General features: G+C 34.0%; 1 protein-coding gene, 2 non-coding genes and 1 pseudogene across 4 annotated transcripts; all 4 read right to left on the minus strand.

Moving 5' to 3' along the window:
• Nucleotides 1-4,325: 4,325 nt before the first annotated feature.
• On the minus strand, nt 4,326-4,470 carry LOC143632706 (small nucleolar RNA snoR136). Its single transcript, XR_013153559.1, has one exon. It is a non-coding gene; the product is annotated as a small nucleolar RNA snoR136 (small nucleolar RNA).
• Nucleotides 4,471-4,503: 33 nt separating this feature from the next.
• LOC143632700 (small nucleolar RNA SNORD25) lies at nt 4,504-4,589 on the minus strand. Its single transcript, XR_013153554.1, has one exon. It is a non-coding gene; the product is annotated as a small nucleolar RNA SNORD25 (small nucleolar RNA).
• Nucleotides 4,590-6,197: 1,608 nt separating this feature from the next.
• Nucleotides 6,198-10,299, minus strand: LOC143632650 (protein PMR5-like). 2 transcript variants are annotated; one of them, XM_077101114.1, is made up of 5 exons: nt 10,014-10,299; nt 9,392-9,563; nt 8,793-8,971; nt 7,743-7,901; nt 6,198-6,661 (listed from the first exon to the last, which is right to left on the minus strand). In XM_077101114.1, exons 1-5 carry the CDS (start codon nt 10,166-10,168, stop codon nt 6,331-6,333), a joined length of 996 nt encoding a protein of 331 aa, XP_076957229.1. In that variant the 5' UTR covers nt 10,169-10,299; the 3' UTR covers nt 6,198-6,330. The 2 variants fall into 2 exon arrangements, with proteins under 2 accessions (XP_076957229.1, XP_076957231.1); XM_077101116.1 differs by lacking the exon at nt 7,743-7,901.
• Nucleotides 10,300-15,644: 5,345 nt separating this feature from the next.
• Nucleotides 15,645-16,460, minus strand: LOC143632697 (cyclin-dependent kinase F-4 pseudogene; annotated as a pseudogene).
• Nucleotides 16,461-23,771: the final 7,311 nt, after the last annotated feature.

A 23,771-nucleotide genomic window follows, 5' to 3' on the forward strand; every position in this document is an offset into this window, starting at 1 on the left:
GAGACGTAGAATTAAGGTTAAAGACCTTTAGAATGACGGGCTATTATTATTACTATCCCTTTTGCTATTGCTATTGCTATTGTGGTGGGTGTTGTGGTTGTTGTTGGTATTACTATCATTCTTACTATTAATTCTACTTTTAGAATTATTATTTTCTACTTATTATTATTTACTAAATTCTACCATGTGTTGTGTTTCTCGTTTACCTATAGTGAAATGTTGAATTAAACAGACTAATATCATAGTACTGTAGCTGATTGTATATATATAAACATTATCTGTATATCTATTTACTTTTGAGTTGGGGGTCTCGCCGGAAGCAACCTCTCTATCTTTAGGGATAGAGGTAAGGTGTGCCTACATCCCACCCTCCCCAGACCCTACTTATGATAGCCTAGGCTATTTGTGGTGGGAAATACTGGGTATGTTTGATTTGATTTGACCAAGTGTAACATTTCGGATTTTCCAAACCCGTATTCGTTTACATTTAACCCGAACGAAACACTTTTAGACCTTTAATATTAATAAAAATTAAATAATTATAACTAATTAAGTTTCTAATATTTATTTTATACCCTTTAAGTTCTTAAAGTTATTTATTCTTGGTTTAAACCTTAAAATAGTAAAAAAAAATAGCATTTTTAGAAAGTTAAGGGACCTAAATTGCCAAAAATGAAACTTTCCCCTTTGTGGCCTGGGGCGCTGCGTGACAGGAACCACCCTAGGTGGTCGCGCGGCGCGACGGGGTCCTTGCACATATCGTTTATGCTCTAGTTCGTTTTCTAACTCGTTTAAGGTATAAAATCGTTTATTTTATGCATATTAGAGAGAATTAAGGACCAAGTAAACATCCTATAACTAAAATATGAATCCCAAGTCGTTTCCTACTGCCCAAGATCAGATATTTATGAATCTTTCGATGATTCTTTCCTTAAATCGCATATACTTGCTTAAACGGGCCAAAAAGCCTATAATTAGTTCGTTTTATGTTTTTCCTATATAAACAAGACATAACCATCTGCTGTAAACTTAAATCAAACCCTAAAGATCATACTCCAGCTGTCCTACCTTCTGCCCAGCTCGTAAACCCTTTGGTTTTTGCATCTTCGTTAAAGATTCAAGACTTGTTCGTTGACTTTGCTTGCTTTAGGATCTTTGACTTTCGTTTCTCGTCAATCCTTTCACTTTCTGGGTAAGTTGTAAACTGTAAAATCGTTCATATATATTCCCTAGTCAATAAACTTCAATCAATTTCTGAGATTGAAGGGTATTGACTGGTCAATTGCTTTAAAACCCGATAAAGGGTAAAACAGTCAACAATTTTGACTTTGCGTTTTCTCATGCTTCTGGTCGGATTCAACATTCGGTCCAGAAGAATTTTATTCTCGTGATGTAATTTTAAGGGTTCTACCCAAAACCCGACTCCCAACTTGAAGTTGGATTCTGGTCAGACTCGACTCGTTTAAACATTAAAATCAACATAACTAGAGTTCTACTCATCCGTTTAGATTGATTCCAGCGGAATTAAGTTCGTTTTTATTTATAGTTTCATATCAAAAAGTTTCAGATTCTGATCATTAATCTCGTTGAACGCGTATTGGACGACTCGCTTAAATCATTAGTTCGTTGTCGAATTTATTAATCACTTGCCTTCCGTCTAAGGTGAGTTTTATCATTCCCCAATTTTACTCAATTTTCATAAACTTTTTGGGGACATATGCGTATATAATACTATACATACATATCTATATATACATACATATTAAAAATAGCAAACGTGTAATTGTGTGTGATTAATCAAATAACTTGTTATATGCTTATGTGTTAATATATTGATTCGCTTAACATATCCCCTTGGATAGGGTTCTCATTCTCATTGACCATCACCCGATTCGCTTGGAAACGGTCTTATTCTCATTATTTGCTCAAAGTTGATTTACCGGCGCCCGATTTGCTTAGCAATGGTTTAATCAACAACTACTTGCTTATGGTTTGATTTCATTGCCGCACTTATTACGTTTTGCTTATTTATCATATTAACATTATTTTGGTGTCAAAACTTGGCGGTAAACTCACTCAACATGTTTGTTGACAAAACTCCATTTTCTACGCATATGTAGGTTGCTTGTATTGAAGATTGAAGTTGGACACGTAGACAAGACCTTAGGATATAATCAAGATAATCGTAATATGAACACGTAGACAAGACTTTAGATCATATAGGACACACAACTTACACTCTAGCTATAGCATTACTCTGTAAACACGATCTAGAGAAGAAAGCTCCAAACATTTGTAACCTTTTTCGATTATTAATAAACTGGTGGTGATAGTTTTCACCGCCCGGGGTTTTTTTCTTGTATCCTCAGGATAACGGGTTTTTTCCTCGCAACAAATCCTTGTGTCATTGCATTTACGTTCATTTCTATCAAGCACCTAAACCTCACTTACTAATTTGGTTACGAAATTACTCTTGTTAATTTTTACCCAAAACACTTGTATTGAAAGTTGAAGTTTGGACACGTAGACAAGACCTTAGGATATAATCAAGATAATCATTATTTGAGCTTATATTCATGTATTTAAATTGCTTGTTGTAATTGAATAATGTGTGTACACTTTGAATAAAATAATTAATTAGATATTGTCACTTTTATATTATGATAGTATCCTCGAGCTATGAGCAATCGGATCACGCCCCAGCATTTCAACCTTAGGTTGGGGTGTGATACTAACGAACCGAGCTAGGTGACACAACGAGACAAACAACCGGTGATGGCAGTGCACGGTGGCAACAGCAGCAGCAGGCGACGGTGGCGTGGCAGCAAGCGTCGGTCGGCAACTGGTGGCAGGCGGCTGGTTGCTCGGGGTGGAGAAGAGATAGATAAGGACTTGTGTTAGGATTAGTTAGGGTTATAGAATATCATATATTATATAACCTTTAATTAGGTTAAACTAATTTTATTAGTTATAAACCCAACGAGCCATTAAGTCCATCTCCAACTCCAAAGCCCACTTCATGTTATTTTTGTCTCGTTAAATTGTCCATACCGGTTAACTAACATGTTATTTTTGTCTCGTTAAATTGTCCATACCGGTTAACTAACTTAAGCGGGTTTATTGTTCATTACCTTACAGTATAACTCTCACAGGTCATAACTCGGTTGGCTGTATTGACTTACCCGAACCGCCCCATAATGTCAACAATGTAGTCATTGTTTTGTTAAATTTAATGTGTATGCTACTCATGATCAACGTTAACATCCATTCTATGGGTAAAACTTTTACAAATGCAAAACTCGTATGTGGGAATGGTAATGTTAGTAGATGTTGTACTATTATATTTTCGTCTGTGTCGTACATGGGTCAATAACCTAGTAAACTAATAAAGAATGTTTCAATTGATGACATTTAGGCCATGTTGTCTAAATCAACTATTATAGGCCATAAAGAATGTTCGATTAAGTGTCCGCGTTCTTTTAAAGATAAATGAACGAACACAAACATGCCTTTATTCATGTTTATTCGATTCGTTTATAAGCTTTCACTATTCACATTGATGAATATACCGATCTTAATCGCTAGGCCCTGCCAATTTTATTTGTGTTCGTTTATGTTCGTGAAACGTTTGTGAACTCATTAATTTCCTTAGTGAACGAACACGATCATAAAATCTCGCTCGGTAAGTGTTTATGAACCGTTCATGAACACATTATTTTCTTAGCGAACGAATATGAACAAGGCCTTGTTCGTGTTCGTTCGACTCGTTTGCAGCCCTACGTTCAAGTAAAATTAGGCCTGACAAAAAAAAATATGAACAATCCATACGTACTTATAAATCATTTAATGCTATTGGCTACTACACTTGAATAAGAAAATTCGAATTTACGCTATCTTCCGACATTCGAAGTTTTAAGGGTTTTGATATCAACATGATCTAACCATTTACCGATGGCACCAGCATACATTATAAAAAAACACCATCAATGCAATATAAGTAGTTTAACTGGCATCATTAACAATATAATAACTAGATCATCTAAATTCAATATAAACCTAAAATCTCTTAAGTACTTTCCATGTATTTTACATCAAACAACAATACCCAAAATCAAGGTTTCATATAGCAAAAATCGTATATCTTGCTTCGACTTGATTTGATAATCATAAGCACAGCTCAATTACATGTTCTATACCTTCAATTTATGAAAATCAATTCCTTTTTTGTGCTCAATGTCACTAGCCCTCACACAAACACTTCATAAAATAAAATAAGAAAAACGTTTATAACAATTAAAACCTTAAAAATTCAACAATTAATTTGCCGATGTAGTTTCCCAAGTCCAAATGCAACATTAACCGTAACACCGGATAGCGAGGGGAACATTTTTTTCTAGGCTTCACTCCATAGAATAATGGAAACACTAATTAGTTTAACCAAAATTCTCATTCTCATATTAAAAAAGCCACAAATTGTTCAAATAAAAAGATTCAGAATAATATATTGACTCGGTCCCTTAGATGTTCATAATAAGTTGCGATCATGCTCGCAAATCATTACAGGTTTGTATTGGCTCATCAGTGTCAATTACTCCCCAAATCATATGCATAATTAATTCCAATATCACAAAAGCACATATAAAATAGGAATAACATTAGTACACCAGGAAAATTATTGTAAATGTTTTGGTTCGGTATAGATCAATACCAATACAATTGAAAGTACCAAAAAATACTATTGGAAATAGTAAAAACATGAGAAAACCAAGTACCATCAGTACCAATTTAATATAGTATCGGTACCGTACCAGTATTAATTAAAAAAATTCTAAACCCCTAGTGTAACATCATAACCTATGTAGCTGCCACAATGCGTTCTTCAACATAATAGATTGAAAATTATAATAAAATTTGAAACAGCACAATTAATGTTGCTTCTAGGGAACGAGTCAAACAGAAACGGATTAAATTCATGCCGACCAGATAAGCGAAGCCATAAAAACATATGAACAGGAAAACATGTTTTGGTGTTTAACCTAACCTAATTGGGAGTTAGATAAAGTTAAGATTGTATGGAAGAGAAGGCTTGTTAAATAGAATTTGAAAAGATTAATCTGATGGTTGAGAATACATTAGTGTTTTAGAAATAGACGGTTGAAAATAATTAGGATTATAAAGGCCCAATCAATATAATACGTGAGTATGAATAAAAAGGCCCACGAAACAAAAGTTGTGAATAAAAAGGGCCTAACAATTTTTTTTGAACGGAAAACGCCAAAACAATTAAACAATCTTTTATAAACAATAACGAATGAGCAAACTCAAAGACCGGATTATTAAAAGTTTTAATTAGAGGTGTTTATTATTTAAATCATATTTAGAAACTCAAAATTCAATTCAAATTCACTATATGTATTCGTGTTAGGGTTTTGTATATTCGAGTCAGTTCCTTACCCGAACCAAAGTATGATGTCTGTTTTCGAGTCGAGTTTAAATCAATGAATTTCAAACTGATCAACCACCCAATTATACGAATTGGAGTTATATAAGTTTCATTTTTATAAAAAAATACTTATTATACGCACACATATATTATTTATTTTTGACAAATGTTGTTGTATGAATCAGACCCAATTTGAGTTTTTGAACCAATAACAATTCGACATCTGTTTAAAAGTTTTAAAGTTTAAATAGGCTAATAACCCAAGATTGACATGATGAACACTGTAGCTCGAACCAACTCACCGAGTCAAGCTTAAACAAACTTGAGCCTAAATTAAAGCTTTTTTTTTTTAATTAAAATAGACTTGAGTTCATGCTTCATAAGCCTAGTACGGATATATACTATCAAGGCTAAAGGTGCCTATTATTCAAATAAATACAATAATCTTATTAATTATAACAAATACAAAAAAAAAAAAATGATCCCTTACTTAGCTTGGGTTATCTTTACAGCTCCACCTACTTATATGATGCATGGGAAGTAAGAGATATGATTAATAAACGATAAACATGAAGTTTAAAAGGCGCTCACGAGGCCAAACTTGATCTTACATATAGAACTGGAAAAGAATCGTACTCGAGCTTTCTTCATTTAAACAAGCAAAACTTGAATCTAGACGGGTTTAGTTTCGGCTACTTCACACCATTAGATACAAAAACATATATGATTAACAAGAAGTTACCAAGTTACACAAATTACACGTGATTGAAAGTGCATAAAATGTTAAAAACTTCTAAAAACCATAACCTTAATTCATCCCAATAAGGAAAAAAAAACTATAATACATTTTCATAAACCACCTATACATGCAAATCAGACACATAATGCTAAAACAACAAAGCAGTGTAAAAGAGTTGGTTCCACGTGTCAGGCAAGCCAGGAAGACACCAATGACTACAATCAGCCGAGTGGTCCGGGTTAGCCCGTTGACGCGGGCTTAAATCACCCGAGTAAATTGATGGGTGCGCATCTTTTCTCATCGCTGACAAGGTTGTAATATCGAGTATATATGCTGGGTATTTCATTTCCCGAATCACTGTGTCAATGACCCTCATTTGGCCCGGGTATATCCCAGGGTAGGTGGACCCGCTTGTCGGGCTTGTCTCACCGTAACAACTTTTTCCGATGCTCGTGGCACCGACGCTCCATTCCGATGGGCTGTAAAGGTTTCCACCGACGAGTAAGTTAATAATTATGGAACAAGAAGTTGCAAAAACCGTTGATTGATTTAATGCAAAAAAAGGTAACACGCAAGAGATGCAAAGTGTGAATAACATCAACCACTCAATTAATTTGTTATTCCATATTGGATATCTTTACCACCTATAACATTTAAAGTATTTGTGTATTTTATTGTTATATATTTAGTCTAATAATTCCTTTTAAATAAATCATAAGTTTTTAACATATTATATAGACGTCTTCCTTTGTTACTTTTATGCAATGCCATATAAGTTATACCAAAAGTTGAAGCGTTTTGTGCTGGTTTAATCAGCCTGACCGGTTAATCCTTAAAATACGGGATGGTTTTGCTTAATGTATACGGTGTTATTAAACACTATCATCAAATTCAACAAGTATGGAAGAGATTAATTATATTTAATTTAGGCTTAGGCTCGCTAACATTTAACCTCAAAAGAAATGAACCCGTTAATATTTAGCCGAGATTTTGACTTTAATGCCTAAGGGTCATATCGGCCCAATAATCCAATATAAATTCCTTCATATATGTTAAATAAAAAGTCAAGTTGTGCTTCTTCGTTAGATCTAGTCCTACACTCCTACTTCACCTAACCCGTTCTTGGTTTAAAGCGGGTTGATCGTCGTGTGTCTTAAGCGGCTATCTTAAAGTTTCTTGTTTAATCCTACTTCACCTAACCCGTTCCTGATTTAAAGCAGGTTGATCGTCGTGTGTCTTAAGCGGCTATCTTAAAGTTTCTTGTTTAATCGGTCCTACTAATCATATTAAAGGTGAACTTTAAATTGGCACCTAACATACATGGTAACCTCTTAAAGATATATAACTGTGGCTAGAAATCAGGGGCTAATAATAATGGACCCAAATTGAAGTTTTGAACAGCTACTTATTGGTTAACCCATTATGGTTGATGGACCATCCTATGGATCTACCAGCCGACACTATCCTTTTCTCACGTTTATTTACCAACATATTTTATTTTATTAAATAAAAAATGTTGATAATAATGCATTTGAACCATGACAGATTGGAAATACGTACTTGTAGTGAGTAGGAGAAACGGATTGGAAGAATATTCGAGTGTTAGTGGATTCAACATGTGAATCAGCCCATTGGGCCCATGTTTTCAGGGCTGTGTCCAGTGCAACCACCCGATCCATATCTTCATAAAGTGACCCGCCTGACTCCATCCTGTCCCACCTGCACCACCACCAAGTTAATACTCAATTTGGTCCGTATTAATAAGCATCTACTGATAGCCGTGTATTATACGAGTTAGAATAATAAAAAATTTAAAAATGATATAATTCGTAAATATGTTAATGCTTTTATAAAAGTGATATATGTTCAAAAATGTTGCATGAACTAACTTAACTTGTCCTTTTATATAAAAAACGTTTTATGAAAAGCATTCATGGAAATCATTATTAATTAACATGAGATGAAACAAAAGAATATATATAAAAAGAAATGTAGTATAAAAGTATCGATTTAGAAAACTTTATCTGTCTTAATTGTTCCTAGCGTACACCTATTAAATCCACCTAATAGCGTTACGAATACTGAAGACTGGTCCCCTAGGATAAAGAGACGTCAATGCCGTCAAACCAAATTATTACGGGAGTTAAAAGAAACATGTTATGTCCTTTTATTTTTATCGGTGATTTAATTTAATTTTTACTCACAATATATGTGCTACGTACCAAAGGACTTTTGAACTAGTGGTACAAAAGAGTTAGGGTAAAGCTTTCCTTATTCAAAAGGTGTGAGTTTGAATCCTGTAGTTATTATAAAAAGTATTATTACTTATTTAGACGTAGGGATAGAGTGTTTGACTAGTCATTAAAAATTGATATATGTGCTAGTGCTATGTAAATAAAAACATGTTTTTAAAAAGAAAATAAAAATGAATTGTTAATCTATAAAATTTTAGCTTTTTTATACACAACAAAATTTGATCATAATTCTTTTAAGTTTTAAGAAAGATAAAATAAATATTGAATCTTATTTCAATTCATAAATAATATATTTTGTTTCTCCAGATTGTTGTTGCATACCATGCAATATATAAAAATAATAAAAAGTACTAACCCTTGAAGTGAGCCTTTATGAGTCCACCAATGACCGGTGTTAAACAACAACACGTCGGCAGCCATCCACGCCTTTGAATTCTTTGTAATATCCTCCAACTTAAGCACTCTACGGCCACCGACAGCATCAATATCCACCAAATACGGTGCCCGGTAAAATGACACATCCACCCCATAATCCTAAATTCATTGTCACCAAATTCAAATCAGTAAATTACACTCTTGGGCCAATAAAAAGTAAAAACTACAACATCAAATAAAACTCGTTTAGTTATCGAGTCCGAAATATAACCTTGTGTATTTTAAAATTTTTCTTATTTGGATTTTTTAATTATCTCACACTTCACAACCGAGCTCGAGCCAAGCCTTAGCATGTTTAAGGTACTACACGAAGCTCAAGCTAAACTTAGGCTTGCTTATGGTTTTTCTCAAAACATACAAAATTAATAAAAAACATATATAATTTAACTAGTAAGTAATAAACTAGTCAAGCTCAAGCTCCAGTAAGTTAAGACGACAAGAGCTCAAGCTTGAGCTCGGCTCAACTCGTTCACGCACCAATACACCATGATTAAAATTTTAATTAATTAAACACTTTACCAGAAACTTAAATGTGGAGAGCGGATCCCCTAAAATTTTCTTGGTGGGCATCCCGTGCACCGCCGACCACGTCATACAAATCAACGACTCCCATTGGTTCTTACCCAGTGAATCTCCCACGAACATTACCGTTTTCCCTCTCATTTTTGTAAGAAAATCCAGCCCGTTGAATCTGGTCACCCCAAAAAGTAATACAAATCTTTAATAATAATAATAATAATAATAATAATAATAATAATTTCATCAACTCTTACTACTTACAATTAACTGATTAACCAGAATTGGGTTGCAAAATTAACCTAAAAACATATTTTAAAATCGTTAAAAAGTTGTAAATTTGTCGAATAATATTTTCATTATTAAATCTAATAATAACTAAGAGGTTTTCTTTTTCAAATTTAACATGGTGACTTATACAGTAAAAACAGAAAATATGTTGTTTTTTATTTGCAAAATATTGTTTAGGGACTTTAAACAGAAATAACAAAAGATATGCTATACGTAGAAAATGGTAGAAAATGGTTAAAGGGCTTTTATGAGAAAAAAATATTATGTTATTTGCCCGAACTTATCAGCTCTTAGAATTAAATGATTAACCAAAGAACCGGGATACGAAATTAACCTGGGTAGCTCACAATTGGCGGGTTTCCATCGATACTTGAGGTAATTCGAGTCAGGTCGGCCATACATTTGGCAATTGAACTCTGCATCAATAATGCCAGGGCAAGCAGAAGCGTGGTAAATCGGGTAGGATTCGTCGTGGACCCATGAGCCCATGAACAAAGCACATTCGGATTGGTTCGACTGACGGATTGGCTGCCTATGTCCACCATTTTTGTTGATAGGATGAACTGGTCTTAGTGATGAAGCTAATAACACAAAGTTGAAAGATAACAAGGAAAATAGTAAAAGATATACAATGGCCATTGAGGAAGATGTGTGTAATGTGGTGGGAATGTTATGGGAGGAAGAAGGTGGAAAAAGTAAGGAATTTGGATGGATGGATTGTTAACTTTTGTTGTGTTGTATACTTCTTCTATGCATGTGACTTGAGTAAAGTTTAGGAAGATGTTATTCTTCATGTATCTCGTGGATATATAGTGGGAGTTTGGTTTGGAATTAATCAAAATGAAAATAAAATAATATTTTAATAATTTATTAATGATTTCTTTTTTCAAATGTGATTCTTTACTTATTTTGTTAAGATTATCATCGCTTTAGTTGTGACTATCTATAATAATAAATAAATTTGCAATCTTTTTCTTTCTTGTCACACATTAGTTATGGTGTTTTCTAATTACACTTTACATTAAATCAATAGTTATGTTGTTTGCCATGCAATGAAATACAACCTTTTCTTTAATACCAATTGAGGAAATACTAATAGCACATATAATCAATGACAGAAGACCAAGTATAGCATGCATAACGTTATCTTTTCTACCGATTATAGTGAGCCTAGGCTTTCGGCAAACCCTCACCTCTTTAGTTAGCTCAACAAGATAACTACAAACCAAGTGTATGAGATACATGAAGAAATAAACTGCGTTGAAAAACTCAAATCAAATGGATTTTCAAGTCGTTCCATAATTCACAAGAAGCGGACGTGGTGACAAAAAGTGAATAAAGTTGGTTTGGTCGAGGTAATAGTTTGAAACAACCTTCTACGATGTAAGAAATTAATATCAAAAGATTGATCTATAAATAATTGGCCATCGGTTTACATAACAAACTTTCCAGGTTGTACCAATTTGGAGAGAAATTAGGGTTGCAACAAAAATCAGTCTTCCACTTAACATTTGCAATGGTTTCAAAATAAATTGGAGGTGTTTAAAAGATAATCAATTTTCCAAGCAACATGAATAGTTGGATAGAAGGGATTTAACGGTGGCCGGCCCCGACAACCCACTTTGGACTTGTCCTCGATCACCGTTGTTGCAGAGATAATGATATCAGAGTATCGTTGTCATTCCATGAAGTTCATTTTGCAAGCGTGGATCAAGCCTTAGCGAGCTCTGATACTATAAAGGTAAACACTTAATGATTCCATAATAACAACACTTGCTACATGGTATGTTTGTAAACACGTACTTTCTATATGCCATCATATATGAGATGTGTTTTTCAACTCAAATTAAAAGTTATAAAGACACAATAGTTCAACTACAAGAAGTTGAAAAAGGTGTTCACCCTGGTCCACTAACATAAGTGTAATAAAAGTTAAGGGGAAATCGCAACTGCTCTGATAGTGAATATATTGTTACTTTTAACCAATCAATAATAGAGTAAGCCTTGCATAAGAGAAACAATTGAGAAAAGTAGGTCCCAACAATTTTATGAATAGCCACCATATGAATTAAGTGTGTGGGTGAGAGATTGTGTGGTTAAGGTCCTTACGGACTATATGAACCTACAATACAACTTGCTTAGGGCATGGAACCCTACCAATTTCATGAGTTTTGCAAGTGTAGCCGCCTCCAAAATTGAAAATTAGACATGCACCTTTTCAAAGGACTTTAATTCCAAAAATATAATCATAAATAGCAAAGACTACAAACCATACATCAAGATATTAAATTTTATGGTGTTACATTTCAAATACAATAAGGTTTCTATGAAATATAACATCTTTAATCTTAACAAAACAAAGGGAGAAACTTAGAAAGAAAGGAAAAAAAATGTTATATTCTTTGCTTGATAGATTTCTATTACACTATTCCTTTTCCATCTCATACAACTAGAACCAGCATCTATCTCAATCACTCATGGTCCCATTTTGCTTTCTTTATGAGCTTTCTATAAATTATTGATTTAATTAAAATGTCGTTGAGACAGATATAAAACAGACTTACATTGAGCCACCACTTAACACTCTTTCTAAGTAATGGAAATTCAGATACCAAAAGGGTATTTAGTATTTAGTGGGCCAACGCTTAACATGGGGATATTAAAGATTTTACAAAAACTCCAAATTAAAATTTCCAATTTACTCATTCCATAAGGGGAAAAAAAGGTATTTCACCCGAAACGGTACTAAACATTTAAAAAGATGGTGTTTTGGGGTTGAAATTTTGGATTTCGAGTTTCTCGGGTCGGGTTTTTGGGGTTTTAGATTTTTAAATTCAAACCCAAAACCCGACTCAAACCCGTCACGATTTTTTCAGGTTCAGTTTATTTGGGTTTGGGTTTTATCATGTTAGGTTAATCGGGGTTCAAATATTTGACCGAAAGAAAAGTCAAATGCTAAAAATCCTAACACAATTTTCTTCACTTGTAATCGTAGGTAACCAAATAAAAAGCCAACATTACCCAAAAATACAATCCCTAAAAAAGTAAACTTGAAAAAAAGGTCTAATGATAAAGAAAAAGATCGAACGTAAACGTCTTTAGTCTTCATGTTCGATTTTTTACTTGTTCCTCCATTTTCTAATGCTATATTAAAAAAAATCAAATAAAATAAGTATTAGAATTTTCAGATATAACATAAACAAACATCTAAAATAACAATAAAATTACATTTATCAATTTATTGGATTATGTATTTATACAGTCCTAGTCTTCAGAGTTTTGTGGTTGAAGTAGAAGTATTCCTAATTCGAATTGACCCGAAACCTAAAAATTAGAACAGGTAAATGACCCAATTTAGGGTTAGTGTTTTCTCGGGTCGGGTTTGGTATTTTGGTTAAAAGTGACTGGCCGATAATCGATTAGTATTCTTGCAACCTAAATATTGCATTTAATTTGATTGTTGATACATAGCTTTTCATAGTTGACTGGCATGAGCCATGATAAGTATGTTGTATGTATGCATTCGCATTGTCTTAAAAATAAAGACGGAGACCTAAAAGTCTTAATCAAAATTTGCATTAAAGTTTTGAATCTTTAGCAAAATCCAGCCAGCCAATAAAGAATTGAGTTGCGGGAATGAGTCAAACAAGTTTATAATGCATGCACAAAGTCGATTTATAATTAGTGCTCGTAACTTCTTATATCTTGTTATTAAAAACTTTAGATTAACATTATTGTTGTAATTGGACTTCTTTTATGTTAAAGCGTTGTTATCATGTTGACACTTAACATAAAAAATGTAAAATGTTCCCGGTCAACCAAGCTACCTGATTAGTATTAAACCGGTCTTACTGTTAATTTACTTCTTGATCTAGGATTAGATCATTGCTTATGGTTTTGCAATTATTTTTGGCAAGAGTTATAACTTACCATTATAACATATAGACAGTTTTCAGTGGGAAATTAATGTGTTTGGACAAGGAGAAACAAATAAGGCAATATGGTGAAGGCTTGTCTATATATACATGGCCCTACAATACAGCTTGTGTATGGCACATTCTTAATTAAATGTCAAAAAGACATAAGAACAGATTACAACGACCCTCGCCTTCAGTAACCACTTTATAATAAATGGAACATACAATGAAATAAATAAATGGTACCTCATTGTATTATTGTATTAAAGGTATAGTAGCATGCCAGCGTGTTGTGATTCAGATGTTTTACTTGTAATTTGGCATCGATATGATCGGTCATAACTCATAAGTCTGTCAAAAAGATCAAAATAAGTTTACATGCTATATTTGCTATCATGGTGGCTGCCGGCAGATGACAACAGCCGGCGGTGACGGATACGATAATGGTGGTGGCGATTCCAAGAGAGGTTGTGGTACGGTGGCAATGGTTGATGGATATTTCTCATATTCCAAGTTTTGATGTCGGTTTGTCTTGAAAGTTGGTAGGCTTATACACAATTAACCGAAAATAGAACAGCTAGTTAAGTCCAGTTAAGTCTGTCAGAATGATTAATTAACAGTTAACTGTTAAACGTTAACCGTGCGCAGTTGAAGAAACAAATCACCATCAATTTCGAACGAAACAGGATCCATGTGAGTTCTAACCTCACTTTCACCTTTAAACGTTTTTGGGGTTGTATGCATATTCACGAAACAAAGTAAAAGATGAATGTGACATGCTTTATATAAGAAAGTAAATCGGTAAACTAATAATAAATATAATTAACTCTTTTCATGTCAAGTGATATGAAGAATGTGAGTAGGTCATGGCGTGGACATCAGGGAGGTCATTGTACCTTATATCTCTGTCCACATCATGAATGCTCATGGGCAGGATGTAAGTGCTTATACGATAGATAGATGTTTCTTTTATAGATATGAGTAGACATTCCATTTATGGATCTTAATAAATGCTCCTTTATGGATATGAGTAGACCTTCCTTTTATGGATAAGAATAGTTGTTTCTTTTTATGAATATGAGTAGACCTTCCTTTTACGGATACGAGTAGATGTTTCTTTTATAGATATGAATAGACGTTCCTTTAATAATTATGAGTAGACGTTCCTTTTATAGATATGAGTAGGTGTTTCTTTTATGGATATGAGTAGACGTTCCTTTTAAGGATATGAATAGATGCTCCTTTTCTGGGCATGATAGTGTATTGTTATGGACATGAAAGCACGAACATGAACACAATAAAGGACTAAATTCCTATACGATGTTTAGGGCACGTGTTGTTATGTTATGTGATCTAGTTATAGATACAAGGTATTGACTGATAGAGTAATATATGTGCAATGTGGTCCAGTTATGGACACAATGGTAATGTGATCCAGTTATGAATATAAGTAGAATATGGTCTAGTTTTAGATACTATGGTAGTAGGTCTAGCTATGAATACAAGGAAAATATGGTCCAGCTATGGATATTATGGTAATGTGATCCAATTATGGATACAAGAAGAATGTGGTCCAGTCATCGATACTATGAATATGTGATCTAATTAGGATACTAAGTGTGAAAGCTAATAAATATGAGCGCATATGTGGTATAATTTCATGGTATGTTGGTTAATAAATGCACACACACACACACATTGTGTGATCGTATTGTCCAACTATGGATACTAGTAGAATAGATAGCATATGTGAACGGTGTGCATGCTCTGGTATGCATGAAGAAGACAAGGATAAGAGCGTAAATGAATGTGTAAGAAATAAAGTTATGTTAAATGTATATTCGGATACGAAAGTTTAACGTGTTAATTGTTTAAAATTGATTATTTATGAAAAGAAAGAAAAGTTAGAACTCACTCAGCGTGCAGCTGATTTTTAGTATGCATGCAGGTATTGTTAATGATGTGGTGAGCTTAAGGTGCGTACAAGGCTATTCATATTGAAGGCTTAGTTAGAGAAAGAAGTGTTAATGTAGAAGTTTTAGTTTTTGCTACAAATTTTGTACAAACTTCCGTTGAGTTAAACTGAGTTTATGAGTAAATCCAACGTTCAATAGGGCTGCCAGGTCCAAGGCCTTACACAGGATCATTGGGGGTACCACACAACATAAATTAGCAAGATCGACCAACCCGGAGAACCACGTACATGGGGCCGAGTTACCTATAACACACACCATTTTGCACAACACTTTTGCTTTCGATGAGCCTTCAAACAAGGCTTTATTCTTGTACAATTCCGCCATTATGGCACCCATGTCCCAAATGTTAGCAGCTGGTGTATAGTAGGGGTCTAGAATAACTTCCAGTGCACGATACCAAAGCTTTGTCACGTTTGCAGTGTAGGGTCGTTTGGAGTTAATCTCTCTTGCAAGACCAAGACATGCGATCTTGATCACATTCTTCTTGTTAACAAGAATGCTTTCAGGTTTTAGGTCACGGTGAAAGAAACCTTTGCGTTGAAAATGCACGAGTCCCTGAAAGGCTTGGAAGCATACATTTCGGATTTCAGGTTCTGATAACGGCATCACTCTCACAACCATCAACTTGTATAAATCGCACTCCATATATTCAAAAACCAAGAACGTCTTGTTTTCTCGAACGAATTCCTTCAAGTTTATGACATTTGGATGATCTCGAATCCTGAGGAGTGATTTAACTTATGTTAGCCTCATGCACTCTACGTCGGTTCGGTACTCGTTGTTGAGTTTCTTGATCGCAACGAGTTCACCGATATCTTTATTTTTGCATTTCCACTCAAAGCCATAACTTCCATAGCCAAGTTCAATCATACGCTCATACTTCTCCATCTCTGGCAAGAAACTAGAAGAACACGTACTGTGATTTGATTTTCGGAGAGGAGAGGTGGTAAGAGATTAATTTGGGGTTGTAAAGTTTTTTGTTTTTGAATGACATTTAAGGTTTACACTTATTTATATTCTATTCTGTATGGAAATTTGAGATGGGTATGGGTTCTTGAGTTCGTTATCCGTTATTATTCTAATAGAAAACGCAAATTCAAATTTCATTTCCCAAATAATTATTAGTTCTTGTAAGATATACATATTTAGGATGATTAAATTGATTTGTTGTTTGAGAAAATGCTTGTCTGTTATGAGGTGGAACATACTTACTAGAAGTACTGGCTTGATTAACATTTTCAAAAACTTTGGTTTTATATGAATCATCCTTAATCTCACAATTTGTAGCCGAACACTTTGGATTATCAACACCAACATTAACACTCAATTTATCACAAATATTATCAACCAAGTTTCAAAGTACGATTAGAAATATTTAAAAGAACACAAACATTCTTAGCCATAACATCACAACCAACCGTATTAAAATCATTACAAGCATTAGCAACCAAATATTCACAAGAATCATTAATTAGCAAATCACCATTCTTTTCAACCACATTAATGGACTGCTTTGGTTTTTGAAAATTTTGATTTGCTTTCTGAAAAACGTTAGTTTCTATATAAACAAGTTCACCATCCACAACCACATCACAAATTGTTCTATCAGTCTTATCAAATGAAAACTGTCCAGGATGCAAAGAGATACCATCTTTAACAGTGTCACACCCCGACCAAAGGCGGCGGAACATGCCGAGGTGTAACGATTGTCCATAAGCACATGACACTAATTAAAGTGACAGTATTTAATAAACTCATTTCATTTCACAACATCGAAAATGTCACATAACAATTATCCATAAAATAACCATAAACAAGATATCACAAAATATGGCAAATTGATATTGTTCATTTTACTAATATCCTAAGGTCTTTGATGTCGTTTTCTTCACAATCATAAATCAACCAAGATGCAAATCTGCAACATTTCATAAAATAAAGTTTGTCAACACAAAGGTCGGTGAGCAATTCATAAGTTTGATCATATTAGTATATAATAAAGATAGCCACAAAACTTGCATACGAAACGATAAATAAGTGGTAATTTGGATAAATAGATATCGCTAAACACATTAGCGACACCTAGCTATAAGGGGATGCCAAATAGTCTAGGATTTTATAGTTATTGTTAATTGCATTACGTTAAGGACACCTTGCTATAAGGGGATGCCAAATAGTCTAGGATTTTATAGTTCCACCAACCAAAAGCGATAAACACATAGGCATATAAGCATAGAACACCAAATCGAGCAATTATTTAGGTAAAGTATACAACTACGTTTGTGGTTTAAGATTCAAATATAAAGGATTTTGTTGAATAAGTATGAAATGTCACCCCCAAAATATAAGATGAAAAATGGGGTATGAAGTACTCACCTTCAAGTAGTAAACTTGAAAGATGATAATTTGGAGATTTGTCGGAACGACGAGTTTAACGCACAATGCCTAAAAAGAAAAGAAGTATTGAATTTAGAAAGGTTGTCTTGAAGGTCTTTAAACAAAATAAATGTTGAGAAATGTAAATAATTAAAGTTCAAGGTTTAAAATGCAACTATTTAAGAATTTATAATAATAACCCTTTAAAAATGTAAGTTTGCTCGAAACCGGGTTAAAGTATCTAACCTTAATATTTACTCAACCTATGTTAAGTAATAAGGTGGGTAAAATGCAAGAATGCAAATCCCTTTGGAATAAAGATACTAAAACGATTTTTTTTATCGAGTGTTCGGGTTGTCAGTTCGGGTCTTGATAATTGGTCAAACCCAAAGTCAACTTTCCAAAATATTGAATGTTATGAGATAACTCAATAAAATTTAATAAGACTTAACCAAGTATGTAGTTCCATTGTTTTAGAACTAACAACGCACGTTAAGCGAGTGTTCGGTTTTGTTGGTCCAAACTTTGTTATGAGATCAAGTTGGATCCAACATTTCCAAGTACTTAAGAAAATATTTAAAAATCAATTTGTAACTATTTTTAAAGAAATATACAAGTCTTGATGGCTAAAAAAAACACACACACTTGTGTGTCTTAAGCGAGTGAGAATCGGTTTGGTTCGGTTTCCATCTCACAACAAGTTCATAGATGGTTTCCACATGTCCAAACACTAAGGAACTTGTATAATAATGTACAAATAAAAATACTTTAAGTTTTACAACCAAAAGTTAACAATAAAGTCTTTAAACAAAAGTTCGGTTTTCGGTTCGGATCGTGTTTCGGGTTAAGACCGAGGTAAGATTCTACAAACCCATAACCATAGAATTTGTAAAAATGATTTTAGAAACTTAGATCTAACAATAAGTATGTTTAAACAATTATTTAACAAAACTAGTAACAAAGTTCGGTTGACGGTTTAGAGCTATTTACGGTTAAACCGAAGCATAGAGTCTTAAAAACCCATAACCATGGAACTTGTAAACATGACCAACAAACTAAAATAAGCAAGATTAATATGTATGAACAAGTTATATAGATGTATATATATCAAGGACACGAAGTCCTCCATGAAGCCTTGCCTTATGAGGTCCGAAACCTCATCGACCGGAATCGGAGAAGTAACTACCAAAGGTAAACAAGGGGTATATATTATATATATGTTGCACAACCATAAACAAGTATTAATAAGGCTACATAAACTAATTAAGATGAAAGACTAAAAACCTTCAAGAACACTTAAGAAGATAACCATGAATCTTTGATGTTTGAGAGAGTTTTTTCTTTTTTTTGGAGTTGTAGCAAGGGAAAATGAAGAGGAAAGGTGGTGTATATATAGGGTAATGTTGGTGGTCAAATATGGGTGTGAGACACAAGAGTTTTCATGCAAAATGGATCAAGACAAAAACACAAAACAACAAAAAATAAATAAATAAATAAATAAAAATAAAAATAAAAATAGGATGTTTTCAAGACCCAACAAGTGTGAAACAATATTGTAACATAAATCCATCATTTTGATTATAACATAAGCTTCGGTTTACAAATCGGGTCGGTTTACATAATAAACAAATACAAAAACGAATACAAACAAGACCCAAAATTGATGAATGTCACAAACAGGTTGAGTTTCATCGTCAATTACAAAATAAAAGGGAACAAAGTTAACAGAGTCATTAACGGAAATACTATCCAAATTATTACAACCCAAAACAGAATTAAAGTTAAGGTTCCAAAACACGATGACCACTCTCCTTAGCCTCACCAGTACTTACTCCACCCGCTTCACAAGATGAAATACTGTTAGCATTGACTATTTCACCAACAAAGTCAACATTACAGGATGAGTGAGGATCAGATAGGTTTTGCTTAGGTACATGACCAATGCCATAAACTATCTCATCTTCATGAGATTCATTGCACGCAAACCTAGGATAAGGAGTGTAATTATTGTTAAACGGAGGTGGTATAGCAGCATGATTAAATATAATCCCTCCCTTTTGTTTAAATCCCAATTAAGAGTCAATAATCCCTCCTAGAGTCTTAGTAACAATCTCCAGTTTATAAACTCGAATTTAAATAATTAAATAACTAAATAAGTTCGCTTTGCTCACAATGGTAAACGATATGTGTAAAGAAACGAAAATGACCTAAATAAAATGCATATCGAAATGTGGATAAACATAATCTCGAAAAACCCCTTTTATCAAAACTAATTATTATTCTTATTAAATTTAACCAAATTGTTAAACTTGTGGGCATAATTCAATTGTTTAGTTTAGCGAGACTGAAATTAATGATGCTAGACTGTCACTATCTAGTCAAAAACAATTAAATCTAGTGTCCTAATCACCTTAAGCTAGTCAGGTAAGTAGGGTGTCGAACCACGTGGAGTATGTGGTCAGTGTGAAGTGAAATCAATTCCTAACCTTATGAAGTAACTTAGTTAACAATCCTGATCACACTAGCCAATGGATTTGGGTTTTATACTAAACGAACAATTAATTAAGTATTCTATCAGTCAAACAATGTCACACCCTCAAAATCCACTAACGGAGTTTTACCGTCAGAGGGTGTGAACTGGCAGGATCGGAATCATCCGTTATAATCAAACCATAAAATAAAGTTTCAAAACCATGAAAACGTTTACGAGTAATTAAATGCGGAAGCGTAAAAACCTTTAATCAAAAGTTGCGTCACGCATGACGACTTAAAACCAAAGATAATTGTTAAAAATAAGTTTGCAGGACAAAAGCGTTTTCAATCAATGCATGTTCCTAAACCGCGCGCCCGCCTCGGCTACCTGAGAATAACATACTAAAAGTGTCAACACAAGGTTGGTGAGTTCTCAAGTTATATAAAAATAAATCGTTTCGCGTTTGCGTTCAGCGTTTTGCGTTAAGCGTTTTGCGTAACCACGTTACGGCGTTTTGCGTTACCAGATAGTGTTATGTCAAATTATATATCGATAGGTAGCTAATCTATACAACAAGTATTACTAAGTGTTCGACACCGAAGCTGACTCGTTTATTAAGTGCCTTGTCACCAGGTCCTCCAGACCATGGTACGTGTTAGCCAAAATTACACCCGCTCGACCTCCAGTCGAGTTTAGCGTTGGGTGGGGTTTGTCAAACCCAGTAGTACTACTCAACAGTGACTCGCTATTCTAAATATTAACCGGTTCGATGTGCAGGACTTCAAATATTTCGTTTGCCACTTAGCCTTTACAAGTGATATATAATTTATAACAAAATCTTAAATGCGTTGTGGAGTATGTTATCTCCCCCAAATGAAAAGCGTTTGAAAACAGTTTAAAGAGGGGAAAGTGAAACTCACTGTTTGCGAAGAATTTCCCAAAATAAATCACCAAGATGCGCGTCACCGAAAAACTCTCTCTAACGTTCTAAAACAACAAAGAGATTTTTCTAAGTGTCGGAATATTATCGAGTCTCTAGACCCGGCACACAATACCTATGCACATAACATGTTTCGTGTTTCGTTTGTGAATCGTGTGTGACTTTAACTATGTATTTGTGATACGTTACATGTGTAAGCAATCATATACGTGTCATGTATTCATAACGTACACTACTAGCAATTATTCCCCGTAAGGGCATTTTGGTCAAAACACGATAATAAATTAGCAAGTATCATATTTCATGCATTTTCACAAAAACTCAGCAGCTATTTTCACCGAGACAGAAATCCTACTAGAAAGATTGCACTATTTCACCGATCATAGCAACTCAATTAATTTACCAAAAATCATCACAGAAGCACATATGTCTTAGGTTTCCAGAACATATTTTATTACATTTTTATTCCTAATAGTTTTCTCACAATCATCAAATCATTACAGCAAACTCATAACAGTCAGATTCATGCACAACATAATGTTATTTGCAATTCCCGTTAAATGAAAAATCCAATAAATGCAAGACCACTTGGGTTAGGTTCCTAACTCAATGAGTCAACTTCCAGAAGTGGAACCAACCCAATTGGTCTCGTAGTTCATGAGATATAACATTTACAACATAACCTAACAGCAGGTCTAACAGCTCAGCTTTGCACAACGTTTTTGTAAAATCATAAAAGTTAACTTCTACTTGTCCAAAAATTATAAACTTATACTTTATAGAAACTAGACTCAACCTAGTTTACTGCAGTACCCACAATCTCAACCAACTTTCACGTTTACACTTCGTTACAGTCACTTAAACATCGTATACACATTCTGTCCAGAATCTGTTTGCATCCAAACTCAACATAATAACAATCTATGAACTATCATGTATCCATATAATCCTCTAGACTCCATAAACACCATTCATACACATCAATTACATATTACATACTTGATTAGGGTTTGTGTTTGTACTCAAATCAAAGACACAACAATCAACATGCAACAAGATTCAATCTACTTATCAAATCATCATTCAATCAACCACAATCATGTTAGCTATCTACATACACAAAATCGGCAGGTCTAGGGTTTGTGGTTAACCCAACAAACATCAAAATTAAGCTACAAGAATGTAAAGGATGATCAATTATACCTTCCTAGCACCTAGTTCTTGGATTAAACACTTGATTTCTTGATGTATGTGTGTGTGGAAGTCGACGGCAGCAAGGAGCAAAGGGGAGGGGGGGGCGATCGGGTTGGGATTAATAATAATAATAGTTAGGGTTTAATTTTTAAGGTTATATTTATAGACACACAAGTTACACTCAAGTCCCTCTACTTTCAAGTGTTGTTTTTCTAACTTAACTAACTTAGTTCTTGTTTCTTGTTTAGCATTACACACAATATAATCAAGTAACACATACGTTAACACATAATTATCACATAATTATTATGTTGACGTTTTTCGTTTATTCCTCAATCGTTTGCGTCAACTTGTTTGCGTTTCGGTGCAAATCCCGAAAGACTACACATGTAGTAAGTGTTAAGCGTCATTTAAACCCTAGTTTAAATGTAATGAAGTGTGCGTTATAGATTTAGTGATCTTAAGTTTGAATTGACGGAGTTGAGTTAACGGAGTTAACCTGAAATTGACGATTGTCACATCATTCCCATGTTAAAGAATTTTCGTCCCGAAAATTTGAGTCAAGTCGTGATGAGAGTCTGAAAGAGTAAGAGAAAATTTTTTTTCAGTTTGTCATAAACAAAGCAAATCACACCAGGGAATTCAAGTAAGCAAACTAACAGCAAACTCATGCACATAACAGATAAACTATCCTGTGTCAACTACAAACTGACTAACCGGTTAAACCTTAGGCATCCACGCTCGCTAACACACGGCACTGGTTATCAAACGGTCCCTGCCAGTGTGGCTCAACTAAGGGCAAACGTATGTTTTCACACAATTAACAGGTCAAAACAATCCTATAAACAATTATCATAGCAACTGGCACACTAATCGTTCTGATCGATATAAACCTAAACTGACGTTGTGCACAATAATACTAGACATCAATACTAATATATTAACATCAAAATAATTACAATCAATCGTTCTAATACATGAGAAAATAACTGAAAGAATACAAACTATACATCCCGGGTATGACTCGAAGGGTCTAGCCGCGTCTCGGCATCTTTCAGTTTAGCAAATGAAAAAGGAATATGGTCCAAACAGGCTCCTAGGGGATAATTCGGGTAAGGAATTTATTTAGTGAGGAAATATGTACGGAACGGGTTTTCTAAAGTCCTAATCTCCATACAGGTGATGGTATTAAGATCTCGAAAAGCATGTGACAAAC

Source organism: Bidens hawaiensis, unplaced genomic scaffold (genome assembly GCF_021521415.1).
Source record: "Bidens hawaiensis isolate Kalapana, Puna unplaced genomic scaffold, B.hawaiensis_p1.1 tig00006520_1, whole genome shotgun sequence".
Lineage (NCBI taxonomy): Eukaryota > Viridiplantae > Streptophyta > Magnoliopsida > Asterales > Asteraceae > Bidens > Bidens hawaiensis.

Excerpts from the sequence above, each read along its gene's own strand:
- LOC143632650 (XM_077101114.1), bottom strand. The coding sequence starts at position 10,168 with ATGGGCTCATGGGTCCACGACGAATCCTACCCGATTTACCACGCTTCT. Across the intron at positions 8,972-9,391 it reads TCTCCACATTTAAGTTTCTG|GATTATGGGGTGGATGTGTC; the intron begins GTAAAGTGTTTA and ends CAATGAATTTAG. Across the intron at positions 6,662-7,742 it reads GTTTCTCCTACTCACTACAA|CCCATCGGAATGGAGCGTCG; the intron begins GTACGTATTTCC and ends AAACCTTTACAG.